The sequence below is a fragment of the Macaca thibetana genome, chromosome 1 (assembly GCF_024542745.1).
Source record: "Macaca thibetana thibetana isolate TM-01 chromosome 1, ASM2454274v1, whole genome shotgun sequence".
NCBI lineage: Eukaryota > Metazoa > Chordata > Mammalia > Primates > Cercopithecidae > Macaca > Macaca thibetana.
The window spans coordinates 126,576,457-126,589,808 of NC_065578.1; the positions used below are offsets into that span (position 1 = coordinate 126,576,457).

A 13,352-nucleotide genomic window follows, 5' to 3' on the forward strand; every position below is an offset into this window, starting at 1 on the left:
ATATTGTATGTACAGTGGGAATATATATATATGAGCAAAGATCCTGACTTGAAGCATTTATAGTTTCAAGGGGAAAGTGAAAATGTAAATAAGTCACTTAAAACATTAATAGAAAGTGATAAGTATTATAGAAGTCTAGAAAATAGAAAGATTATTTCAAGCTGGAGAGATCGAGGAAAGTTTAAAGTATCTCAGGCTGAGAAAACAGAATGAACAAAGAAATACAAATAAGATATAAATGAGAATATGAGAGATATATATTAGAGAATTTAAAGTAGTTGATTTAGCCAGGCATAGTGGCTCATGCCTGTAATCCCAGCACTTTGGGAGGCTGAGATGGGCAGATCACTTGAGGTCAGGAGTTCGAGACCAGCCTGGCCAACATGGTGAAACCCTGTCTGTACTAAACATTCAAAAATTAGCCAGGTGTGGTGGCACGTGCATATAGTCCCAGCTACTCAGGAGGCTGAGGGACAAGAATCCCTTGAACCTTGGAGGTGGACGTTGCAGTGAGCGGAGATTACACCACTGCACTCCAGCCTGAGTGACAGACTGAGATTCCATCTCAAAAAACAAAACAAAACAAAACAAAAAATAAATAAAAATAAATACATAACATAGTTGATTTAGCTAGAACCATATATGAAGCAAAAGTATGAAATCATGAAAACTAGGTTGGGTTATATTGTAGAGGGATCTTGAATATCAAACTAAAAGGATTTTGACTCCATTCCACTGACAATGAGAAGTCTCTCAAGATTTTTGAGCAGAAAAAGTAAGACCAAAGTTGAGTTCATAAAGATCCATCTGATAACCATGATGATCAGAGGTAAGAACAGTCGGGAGGATTTTGTTGTCCTACATGGGAAATAAGGGGCTAAAAATTAAAATACTCTGAGAAGAGGGGAAAGATCACTTGAACCCGGGAGTGAGGGTATGTACATATGTATGCATGTAGTATAATGAACAAGGGCAAAGCAAAAGTCCAATTTGATACCAAGCTTACAGACGTAAGAATTAAACAGTTAAGGTATAAAAATTATTCAGAACAGAGCTTGGCAAAGAGTAAATGCTGAGCAAATCTTAGATGCTACTACTGTCATTATATTGATGAAAAAGCAATGGGGATCAGGATCGAATATGAAGTTCAATAGTAGGAAAGGATGTTGACTTTTATTCATATTTTCTGTTTTACTAGAAAGAGCTATTTTATCCTTTTTCAATAAATTGAATGTATGCATATATTAAATGGCTCTACATTCCTCTTAGAAAGACATACGATATATATATTAGGGAAAGAAAGAAGAAAAGAGCTTGAGGCTAGAAATGGAAAACCTTACTGTGAACTAAAATCTGATATTGACCTTGCACTTGTAATCCAAGCTACATGGGAGGCTGAGAGAGCAGCGTAGCTTGGGCCCAGGAGTTCAAGGTTACAATGTTCTATGATTGCACCACTGCACTCCAGCCTGGGTGACACGGTGAGAACCTGTCTCTAATAATAATAATAATAATAATAATAAATTAATAAATAAATAAAAACTGGCCAGGCACAGTGGCTCATGCCTGTAATCCCAGCACTTTGGGAGGCCAAGGTGGGCAGATCACCTGAGGTCAGGAGTTCAAGACCAGCCTGGCCAACATGGCGAAACCCCATATTTACTAAAAATACAAAAATTAGCCAAGCATGATGGTGGGCGTCTGTAATCCCACGTACTTGGGAGGCTGAGGCAGGAAAATCACTTGAACCCGGGAGGTGGAGGTTGCAGTGAGCCGAGATCATGCCACTGTACTCCAGCCTAGGTGACAAACGCGAGACACTGTCTCAAAAAACAAAAATAAAAAAACAAAAAACTGATATTGTCCAGCCACAATGTTGTTCAATTTCTGTGCCTGTGTTTCTACATCTGTAAAATGAGGAGTATAACACTTACTACAAGGCATTTGACAAAATAAAGTATTATAAAGGAAAATAATATGTGAATTTAGACTACAATTGGTAGTTTCTGAATTGTTGATTGCTTCCTTAAAGACAAAGAAAGTAATCTGTCACAGTGGCAGAGTTAAAGATAAATTATAAAGAGAAAGGATGGAGAAGGTTTAAAAAAGGCTACTTTTACCTTCTTTGAGCAGAGTAAAGACTCCTTGTTTATCCATGTTCAGATCCAAGGATAAATGAGAGCAGTCTGTGAATGCCATGACTTCCTTGGTCTCTTTATTTATATGATACATTGCAATGGGGATTTCTATAATTTGGCCAATCTCCACATCAGCATGAAATGGTAACAGTTCCATTTTGTTCAGTTTCAGGACATGTATCTGGAGGGGAAAAATTCATCTTTCAAGAAAGTTATGTTAAAAAAGTCTTAGGAGGAGGAGAAGCAAGATGGCCAAATAGAACCCTCCAGTCCCCCCTGCAGGAACACCAAATTGAATGACTATCCATACAAGAAAGCACCTTCATAAGAATCAAAAATCAGGTGAGCAATCACAGTACCTGGTTTTAACATCACATCAAGGAAAGAGCCACTGAAGAGGGAAGAAAAGAGTCTAGAATTGCCAACATCACTCTCTTCCATTCCCAGGCAGTGGCAGCAGCCACGTGGTGCAGAGAGAATCTGTGCACCTGGGGGAGTGCAGTGATTGTGGGATGTGGGACTCTGCATTCCACAATCACTGCACTCCCCCAGGTGCACAGATTTGGAACTCAGTGCTGCCTACTACAGTGGAAAGCCACACAGGGCAGAATTCAGTCAGTGCCTGTGGAAGAAGCATTTAGACCAGCGCTAGCCAAAGGGAATGAATTGCCCATCACAGTGGTCTGAACCTGAGTTCCAGCTAGCCCCGACACTGTGGGCTAAAGCACTCTGGGATCCTAAATAAACTCGAAAGGCAGTTTAGGCCACAAAGACTGCAATTCCTGGGCAAGTTCTGGTGCTGTGCTAGGCTTGAAACCAGTGGACCTGGGATGCATATGACCTAGTGAGATACCTGCTGGGGTGGCCAAGAGAGTGCTTGTACTACTCCTCCCCACATCCCAGGCAGCACAGCTCATAACTCTGGGAGAGTTACTCCTTCTTCCTGCTTGAGGAGAGGCGAGAGTAAAAAGGACTTTGTTTTGCAACTCAGATAATAGCTCAGTCACAACAGGGCATCAGGCAGAGTCACAAGGCCCCCATTTCAGACACTAACTCCCTAAAAAATTTCTATACACACCCTGGGGCAGAAGGGAACCTGCTATCTTGAAAGGAAGGACACTGTCCTGGTAGGATTCATCATCTGCTGATTAAAGAGCCCTTGGGCCTTGGCTGGGTGCGGTGGCTCATGCACGTAATCCCAGCACTTTGGGAGGCCAAGGTGGACGAATCACCTGAGGTCAGGAGTTCAAAACCAGCCTGGCCAACATGGCAAAACCCTGTCTCTACTAAAAATACAAAAATTAGCTGGGCATGGTGGCAGGCGCCTGTAATGCCAGCTGTCAGGAGGCTGAGGCATGAGAATCACTTGAACCCGGGAGGTGGAGGTTGCAGTGAGCCTAGATCACACCACTGCACTCCAGCCTAGGCAACAGAGCAAAAATCCGTTAAAAAAAAAAAAAAAATAGCCCTTGGGCCTTGATTAAACATTTGGTGGCTGCCAGGTAGTATTTGATGCAGGCCTTAGGTGACACCCAGTGCCATGCTGGCTTCAGGTGTGACCCACTACATTCCCAGCTGTGATGACCATGAGCAGAGACTTCTTCTGCTTAAGAAAAGGAAATGGAAAAGTAAAGGGGACTTTGTCTTGGGTACCAGCTCAACCATAGTGAGGGAGAGCACCAAGTGGGCTTCAGGAGTCCCCAGTTTCAGGTCTTGGCTCCTGGATGGCATTTTTGGACTTGCCCTAGGCCAGAGGGGAGCCCACTTCACTGAAGGGAGAGACCCAGGCCTGGCAGCATTCACAAGCTGACTGAAGAGTCTTTGGACCTCGAATGAACATTAGTAGTAGCCAGGCAGTATTTGCCATGGGTCTGGGGCAGTGGTGCCCACAAGGAGAGACTCCTTCAGTTTGAACAAAGGAGAGGCAAGAATGAGAAAGGGGCCAGGTGCGGCGGCTTACGCCTGTAATCCCAACACTTTGGGAGGCTGAGGTGGGTGGATCACTTGAGGCCAGGTGTTCAAGACCAGCCTGACCAATATGGTGAAACCCCATCCCTACTAAAAATACAAAAATTACCCAGGTACGGTGGTGCATGCCTGTACTCCCAGCTACTCGGGAGGCTGAGGCAGGGGAATGAATCACTTGAACCAGGAGGCGGAGGTTGCAGTGAGCTGAGATCATGCCACTGCACTCCAGCCTGGGTGACAGAGTGAGACTACATTCCAGAAAAATAAATAAATAAATAAATAAATAAATAAATAAATAAATAAATAGAGAAGGGCTTTATCTTGCAGCTTGGGTGCCAGCTTGGTCTCAGTAGAATAGAGCATCAGGTAGATTTCTAAGGTTCCTGACTCCAGGCCCTGGTTCCTGGATAGAATTTCTGGACCTGCCCCGGGCTGGTGAGGAGCTTCCCACCCTGAAAGGAAGGCCACAAGCCTGGCTGAATTTGCTACCCACTAACTGTACAGTCCTTGGGCCTTGAGTGAACACTGGCAGTAACCAGGCAGTGGTCACTGAAAGATTTGGGCAGGACCCAGTGCTGTGCTAGCTTTGGGTCTGACCCAGTGCAGTCCCAGTGGTGGTGGCCACAGAGGGGCTTGTGTAACCCCACCCCCACCTCCAGACAGTTTAGCAAGGAGAGAGACTGTTTGGGCAAAAGAAAGAGAAGGAACAAGAGTCTGCCTGGTAAGCCAGGGAATTCTCCCAGATCTTACCCAAGACCACCAAAGCAGTACCTCCACAAGTCTGCAAGAGTCACCGCGTTACTGGGCTTGGGGTGTCCCCCAATGCAGATATGTTCTCCATGACCAAAGACAGATCACAACACTCAATTCTCTTTGAATACTTGGAAAGCCTTCCCAAGAAGGATGGGTACAAACAAGTACATTGTTCAAAGACTACAATTAATACCTAACTTTTCAATGCCTAGACATCAGTGAACATCCACAAAGATCAAGACCACACAGGAAAACACGCCCTCACCAAATGAACTAAATAAGGCACCAGTGACCAATCCTGGAGTGACACAGCTATATGACCTTACAGACAAAGAGTTCAAAACAGCTGTTTTGCGGAAGTTCAATGAAATTTAAGAGAAGGATTTCAGAATCCTATCAGCCAAATATAACAAAGATATTGAAATAATTTTAAAAAGCAGAAATCCTGGAGCTGAAAAATTCAATTAACATACTAAAGAATGCATCACAGTCTCTCAACAGCAGAACTGATGAAGCAAAAGAAAGAATCAGTGAGCTTGAGGACAGGTTATTTGAAAATATAGTCTCGGCGCCTGTAGTCCCAGCTACTCGGGAGGCTGAGGCAGGAGAATGGCATGAGCCCGGGAGGCGGAGCTTGCAGTGAGCCTAGATCCGGCCACTGCACTCCAGCCTGGGCGACAGAGCGAGACTCTGTCTCAAAAAAAAAAAAAAAAAAAAAAAGAAAATATAGTCATGGTCCAAATGCAATGGCTCACACTTGTAATCTCAGCACTTTGGGAGGCCAAGGTGGGTGGCTTACTTGAGGCCAGGAGTTTGAGACCAGCCTGGCCAACACAGTGAAAGCCTGTCTCTACTAAAAATAGAAAGAATAAGCTGGGCATGGTGGCGCACACAGCTACTCGGGAGGCTGAGACGTGAAAATCGCTTGAACCTAGGAGGTGGAGGTTGCTGTGAGCGGAGATCATGCCACTGCACTCCAGCCTGGGTGATAGAGTGAGATGTTGCCTCAAAAAAATAGAAAAGAAAGAAAATACAGTTAGGGGAGAGTAAAGAAAAAAATAATAGAAAAGAATGAAGATCTAGAAAATGGCCACAAAATGGCAAATCTAAGAGTTACTGGCTTTAAAGAGGAGGTAAAGAGAGAGATTTAAACTACTGATACCTTGAGTAGAAAGACTAAAAGAACCTATGAAAAGGAATAACTACAACAGCTATTCAAGACATAGACAGTATAAGATATAAATAGAAACAACACAAAATTAAAAAGCAAGGGAATGAAATTAAAATGTAGAACTTTTTGTTTTTGTTTCTGCTTTGAGATGGAGTCTTGCTCTGTCACTCAAGCTGGAGTGCAGTGGTGTAATCTCAGCTCACTGCAACCTCCACCTCCCAGGTTCAAGCAATTCTCCTGCCTCAGCCTCATGAGTAGCTGGGATCAAAGGCATGCACCACCATGCCCGGCTATTTTTTATATTTTTAGTAGAGACAGGGTTTCATCATGTTGGCCAGACTGGTCTCAAACTCCTGACCTTAGGTGACCTAAGGTCATCCATCCACCTTGGCATCCCAAAGTGCTGGGATTACAGGCATGAGCCACTGCACCCAGCCTAGAGTTTTGATTAGTTTTCTCTTTGTTAATTTGTTAGTTTGTTTACACAATCAGTTTTAAGACATCATCAGTTTAAAATAATGAGTTATAAGATTTTATTTGCAAGCCTTATGGTAACCTGACAAAAATAAAACACAAGAAATTAAAACATACCACCGGAGAAAATCACCTTCACAAAAAGGAAGGCAGGAAGGAAGCACAGAAGGAAGAGAAGACCACAAAACCACCAGAAAACAAATTAAAAATGGCAGGAGTAAGTTCTTATTTATCAATAATAATGTTGAATGTAAATGGACTAAACTCTCCAATCAAAAAAGACGGAGTGACTGAATAGATTTTTTTTTAAAAGGCTGAGTGCAGTGGCTCATGCCTATAATCCCAGCACTTTGGGAGGCCAAGGCGGGTGGATCCCCTGAGGTTGGGATTTCAAGACCAGCCTGACCAACATGGAGAAACCCGGTCTCTACTAAAAATACAAAATTAGCTGGGCACGGTAGCACATGCCTGTAATCTCAGCTACTCGGGAGGCTGAAGCAGGAGAATTGCTTGAACCTGGGAGGCAGAGGTTGCGGTGAGCCGAGATCACACCATTGCACTCCAACCTGGGCAACAAGAGTGAAACTGCATCTCAAAAACAAAAACAAAAACAAAAACAAAAACCCAATGATGTGTTTTCTACAAGAAACATACTTCCCCTATAAAGACACACGTAGACTGAAAATAAAGAGATGGAAAAAGATTCCATGCCAATGGAAACCGAAAAAGAGCAAGAATAGCTATCCTTATATCAGACAAAATAGATTTCAGGACAAACTATAAAAAGGGAAAAAAGAAGGCCATTATGTAATGATAAAGGGGTCAATTCAGCAAGAGGATATAACATTTATAAATATATATACACCCAATACTGGAGGACCCAGATGTATAAGGCAAATATTAGAGCTTAAGAGAGCAATAGACCCCACTACATTAATAGCTAGAGACTTCAACACCTTACTTGCAGCATTGAACAGATTTTCCAGACAGATAATCAACAAAGAAACATCAAACTTACTCTACAATGTAGACCAAAAGGATCTAATAGATATTTACAGGACTTTTCATTCAATGGCTGCAGAATACACATTCATCTCCTCAGCAAGAATGAGTATTCTTGATCATATTCAAGAATAGACTAAGTGGCCGGGCGCGGTGGCTCACGCCTGTAATCCCAGCGCTTTGGGAGGCCGAGGCGGGCGGATCACAAGGTCAGGAGATCGAGACCACGGTGAAACCCCGTCTCTACTAAAAATACAAAAAATTAGCCGGGCGCGGTTGTGGGCGCCTGTAGTCCCAGCTACTCTGGAGGCTGAGGCAGGAGAATGGCGTGAACCCGGGAGGCGGAGCTTGCAGTGAGCCGAGATCGCGCCACTGCACTCCAGCCTGGGCGACAGAGCAAGACTCCGTCTCAAAAAAAAAAAAAAAAAAAAAAAAAAAGAATAGACTACGTTAGACCACAAAACAATTCTTCAAAAATTCAAAAAAATTGAAACTATGTCAAATATCCTCTCTGACTTAGTGGACTAAAACTAGAAATCAGTAACAAGAGGAATTTTGGAAACTATACAAACACATGGAAATTAAACAACTTGCTCCTGAATGACTAGCATATCAATGAAGAAATTAAGGAGATTTTAAAATTTCTTTAAAAAAATGAAAATGAAAACACAACATAACAAAACCTATGAAATACAGTGAAAGCAGTACTAAGAGGAAAGTTTATAGTAATGAATGCCTACATCAAAAAAGTAGAGGCTGGGCACGGTAGCTCACACCGGTAATCCCTGCACCTTGGGAGGCCGAGGCAGGTGGATCACCTGAGGTCAGGAGTTTCAGACCAGCCTGGCCAACATGATGAAACCCTGTCTCTAACAAAAATACAAAAAATTAGCAGGGCGTGGAAGCGCGCACCTGTAATCCCAGTTACTCAGGAGGCTGAGGCTGGAGAATCACTTGAACCCAGGAGGCAGAGGTTGCAATGAGCCGAGATCACACCACTGTACTCCAGCCTGGGAAACAAGCAAAACTCTGTCTCAAAAAAAAAAAAAAGTAGAAAAACTTGAAAAAAACAACCTAATGTTGTTGTTGTTGTTGTTGTTTCTTTTTCTTTTTCTTTTTTTTTGACGCGGTCTTGTTCTATTGCCAGGCCGGAGTGCTGTGGTGCAATCTCAGCTCACTGCAACCTCCGCCCCCTGGGTTCAAGCAATTCTCCTGCCTCAGCCTCCTGAGTAGCTGGGATTACAGGCGCGCGCCACCATGCCTGGCTAATTTTTGTATTTTTAGTAGAGACAAGGTTTCACCATGTTGGTCAGGATGGTCTCAATCTCTTGACCTTGTGATCCACCTGCCTTGGCCTCCCAAGGTGCTGGGATTACAGGTGTGAGCCACCGCACCTGGGCAAAGTATCTTGAAGAACTGGAAAAGTTGGCTGGACACAGTGGTTCATGCCTGTAATCCCAATACTTTTGGAGGCTGAGGCAGGTGGATTGCTTGAGCCCAGGAGTTCAAGATCTGCCTGAACAATATGGTGAAACCTTGTCTCTACAAAAAACACAAAAATTAGGGGGGCATGGTGGTGTTCACCTGTATTCCCAGCTACTTGGGAGGCTGAGGCGGGAAGATCACTTGGGCCTAGGAGGTACTGGCTGCAGTGAGCTGTGATCTCGCCACTGCACTCTAGCCTGGGCAAAAGAGCAAGACCTTGCCTGAAAAAAAAAAAAAAAAAAAAAAAAAAACCAACTACAAAAGCAAGAGCAAACCAAAGCCAAAATTAGTAGAAGAAATAATAAAGATCAGAGCAGAAATACATGAAATTTAAAAAAATACAAAAGATCAACAAAATGAAGAGTTGGTTTTTTGCAAAGATAAACAAAATCGGCCGGGCGCGGTGGCTCAAGCCTGTAATCCCAGCACTTTGGGAGGCCGAGACGGGCGGATCACGAGGTCAGGAGATCGAGACCATCCTGGCTAACACGGTGAAACCCCGTCTCTACTAAAAAATACAAAAAACTAGCCGGGCGAGGTGGCGGGCGCCTGCAGTCCCAGCTACTTGGGAGGCTGAGGCAGGAGAATGGCGTGAACCCGGGAGGCGGAGCTTGCAGTGAGCTGAGATCCGGCCACTGCACTCCAGCCTGGGCGACAGAGTGAGACTCCATCTCAAAAAAAAAAAAAAAAAAAAAAAAAAAAAAAAGATAAACAAAATCGACAAACCTTTAGCCAGACCAAAAAAAAGATGACTCAAATAAGTAAAATCTGGCTGGGTGTGGTGGCTCATGCCTGTAATCCCAGCACTTTGGGAGGCTGAGGCCGAGAGATCACCTGAGGTTAGGAGTTTGAGACTAGCCTGGCCAACATGGTGAAAACCCATCTCTATTCAAAATACAAAAAGTAGCCAGGTGTGGTGGCAGGCATCTACAATCCCAGCTACTCAGGAGGCTGAGGTATAAGAATCACTTGAACCCGGGAGGCAGAGGTTGCAGTGAGCCGAGATTGCACCACTGCATTCCAGCCTGGGCGATAGAGTGAGACTCAGTCTCAAAAATTAGATAAATAAATAAAATAAGCAAATAATAAATAATAAAAGTAAAATCTGAGATGAAAAAGCAGATATTACAACCAATACCACAGAAATTCAAAGGATCATTAGGGGCTACTATGAGCAATTATACGCTAATAAATTGGAAAACCTAGAAGAAATGGATAGATTCCTAGACATACACAACCTACCAAGATTGAACTATGAAGAAATCCAAAGCCTGAAAAGACTAATAACAAGTAATGAGATCGAAGCTGTAATAAAAGTCTCCCAGCAAAGCAAAGCCCAGGACTTGATGAATTCACGGCTAAATTTTACCAAACATTTAAAGAAGAACTAATTCTAATCCTACTCAAAGTATTTTGAAAAATAGAGGAGAAGAGAATACTTCCAAACTCATTCTATGAGGCCGGTATTACCCTGATACAAACACCAGACAAAGACATCAAAAAACAAACAAACAAAAAAAACTACAGGCCAATATCCCTGATGAATATTGATAGAAAAACTCTTCACAAAATATTAGCAAACCAAACTCAACAACACGGTATTTTTTGTTTTGTTTTGTTTTTTCAGACGGAGTCTCACTCTGTTGCCCAGGCTGGAGTGCAATGGCGCGACCTCAGCTCACTGCCACCTCTGACTCCCAGGTTCAAGCAATTCTCCTGCCTCAACCTCCGGAGTAGCTGAGACTACAGGTGCGCACCACCACACCCGACTAATGTTTTGTATTTTTAGTAGAGAAGGAGTTTCACCATGTTGGCCAGGATGGTCTCGATCTCTTGACCTTGTGATCCGCCTGCCTCGGTCTCTCAAAGTGCTGGGATTACAGGCGTGAGTCACTGCGCCTGGCCTCCACAACACATTTTTTTAAAAGATCATTAATGGCCAGACACGGTTGCTCACTCCTGTAATCCTAACACTTTGGGAGGCTGAGGTGGGAGGACTGCTTGAGCCCCGGAGGCCAAGGCTGCAGTGAGCCATGTTCCTGCCACTGCATTCAAGCCTGGGTGACAGAGCAAGAACTTGTCTCCAAAAAAAATTGCTAAAATAACTATAAGAGTATAACTGGAATGTTTGTAACAAAGAAAGGATAAATTCTTGAGGTGATGTGATGGATACTCCGTTTACCCTGATGTGACTATTATGCATTGTATGACTATATCAAAATATCTCATGTATCTCATAAATATAAACACCTACCATGTACACCTAAAGATTAAAAATTACAGCACTTTGGGAGGCCAAGGCAGGAAGATTGCTTGAGCCCAGGAGTTCAATACCAGCCTGGGCAATATAGGGAGACCCTGTCTCTAAAAAAAGTTTAAAAATTAGCTGAGTGTGGTGGTATACATCTGTAGTCCCAGCTACTTGAAAAGCTCAGGTGGGAGGATCGGATGAGACCGGGAGGCAGAGGTTGCAGTGAGCTGAGGTTGCACCACTGCACTCCAGCATGGGCAACAGAGTGAGACCCTGTCTGAAAAAAAAAAAAAAAAAAAAAAAGGCCAGGCACAGTGGCTCATGGCTATAATCCCAGCACTTTGGGGGATCGAAGCAGGTGGATCACCTGAGGTCAGGAGTGCGAGGCCAGCCTGGCCAACGTGGTAAAACCCTGTCTCTATTAAAAATACAAAAATTAGCTGGGCATGGTGGTGCATGCCTGTAGTCTCAGCTACTTGGGAGGCTGAGGCAGGAGGATTGCTTGAGCCCAGGAAATGGAGGTTGTAATGAGCTGAGAGTATACCACTGCACTCCAGCCTGGATGATGGGAGAGAAACCCTGTCTTAAAAAAAAAAAAAGGGCCGGGCGCGGTGGCTCATGCCTGTAATCCCAGCACTTTGGGAGGCCGAGGCGGGCGGATCACAAGGTCAGGAGATCGAGACCACGGTGAAACCCCGTCTCTACTAAAAATACAAAAAATTAGCCAGGCGCGGTGGCGGGCGCCTGTAGTCCCAGCTACTCAGGAGGCTGAGGCAGGAGAATGGCGTAAACCCAGGAGGCGGAGCTTGCAGTGAGCCAAGATCGCGCCACTGCACTCCAGCCTGGGCGACAGAGCGAGACTCCGTCTCAAAAAAAAAAAAAAAAAAAAAAAAAAAATATATATATATATATATATATATAATTTTAAAATGTTAAGAAAAAGACTTAGAAGAAATCATTCCTTAAATATTTACATACACATGAACATATATAAACACATTATATATATGTTATTCACTATTATACATAATGTAATGATACAGGTCTCTTCTATATACACACACACAAGGTGCTAAACATGTCACTCTACATTTTTAAATTTATTGATCTCTTTAAAGCATCTAACTCTATATAGGAGGGGTCTGGCAAACTATGGCCTGTGTACAACCTGTTTTTGTACAATGAGCTAAGAACAGTTTTTACATTTTTAAAAGTTGTAAAATAAAACAACAACCACCACAAAAAAGAATATGAGATAGTGACTATATGTGGCCTGTAAAGACTAATGTATTAGGCCGGGCGTGGTGGCTCACGCCTGTAATCCCAGCACTTTGGGAGGCCGAGGCAGGCAGACCACGAGGTCAGGAGTTCGAGACCAGCCTGGCCAATATGGTGAAACCCCGTCTCTACTAAAAATACAAAAATTAGCCAGGCATGGTGGCACATGCCTAGCTACTCAGGAGGCTGAAGCAGAAGAATTGCTTGAACCTGGGAGGTGGAGGTTGCAGTGAGCTGAGATCTCACCATTGCACTCCAGCCTGGACAACAGAGCAAAACTCCATGTCAAAAAAAAAAAAAAAAAAAAGAGGCTAGGCACGGTGGCTCACACCTGTAATCCCAGCACTTTGGGAGGCCAAGGCAGGCGGATCAGGAGGTCAGGAGATCCAGACCATCCTGGGTAAACTGAAACCCCATCCCTACTAAAAATACAAAAAAATTAGTGGGGCATGGTGGCAGGTGCCTGTAGTCTCAGCGGCTCAGGAGGCTGAGGCAGGAGAATGGCGTGAACCCTGAAGGCAGAGCTTGCAGTTGGCCAAGTTGGCGCCATTGAACCCGGGAGGTGGAGTTTGCAGTGAGCCAAGATGGTGCCACTGCACTCCAGCCTGGGCGACAGACTCCATCTCAAAAACGACGACAACAACAACAAAAAAAAAACAAGACTAATGTATTTTCTATTTGGCCCTTTACAGAAAAAGTTTGCCGACCTTTCACTTAGAGCACTTCCTCTTTCTTGATATCTTTTAAAAATATGTTTTGGTTGGGTGTGGTGGCTCATGCCTGTAATCCCAGCACTTTGGGAGGCCAAGGCAGGAGGATCCCTTGAGTCCTG

At 43.8% G+C, this 13,352-nt stretch overlaps 2 protein-coding genes across 2 annotated transcripts in view; one reads left to right on the forward strand and one right to left on the reverse strand.

The window, feature by feature from the left end:
- Positions 1-13,352, forward strand: part of UBAP2L (ubiquitin associated protein 2 like) — a 340,775-nt gene that overhangs the window by 160,547 nt on the left and 166,876 nt on the right. The gene's annotated exons all lie outside the window — the stretch shown is intronic.
- The window catches only part of NUP210L (nucleoporin 210 like), a 160,761-nt gene that overhangs the window by 108,093 nt on the left and 39,316 nt on the right, over positions 1-13,352 (reverse strand). Inside the window, exon 13 of the mRNA XM_050752318.1 lies at positions 2,121-2,319. Coding sequence (XP_050608275.1) covers positions 2,121-2,319 — 199 coding nt within the window. The remainder of the gene's footprint in view (positions 1-2,120; positions 2,320-13,352) is intronic.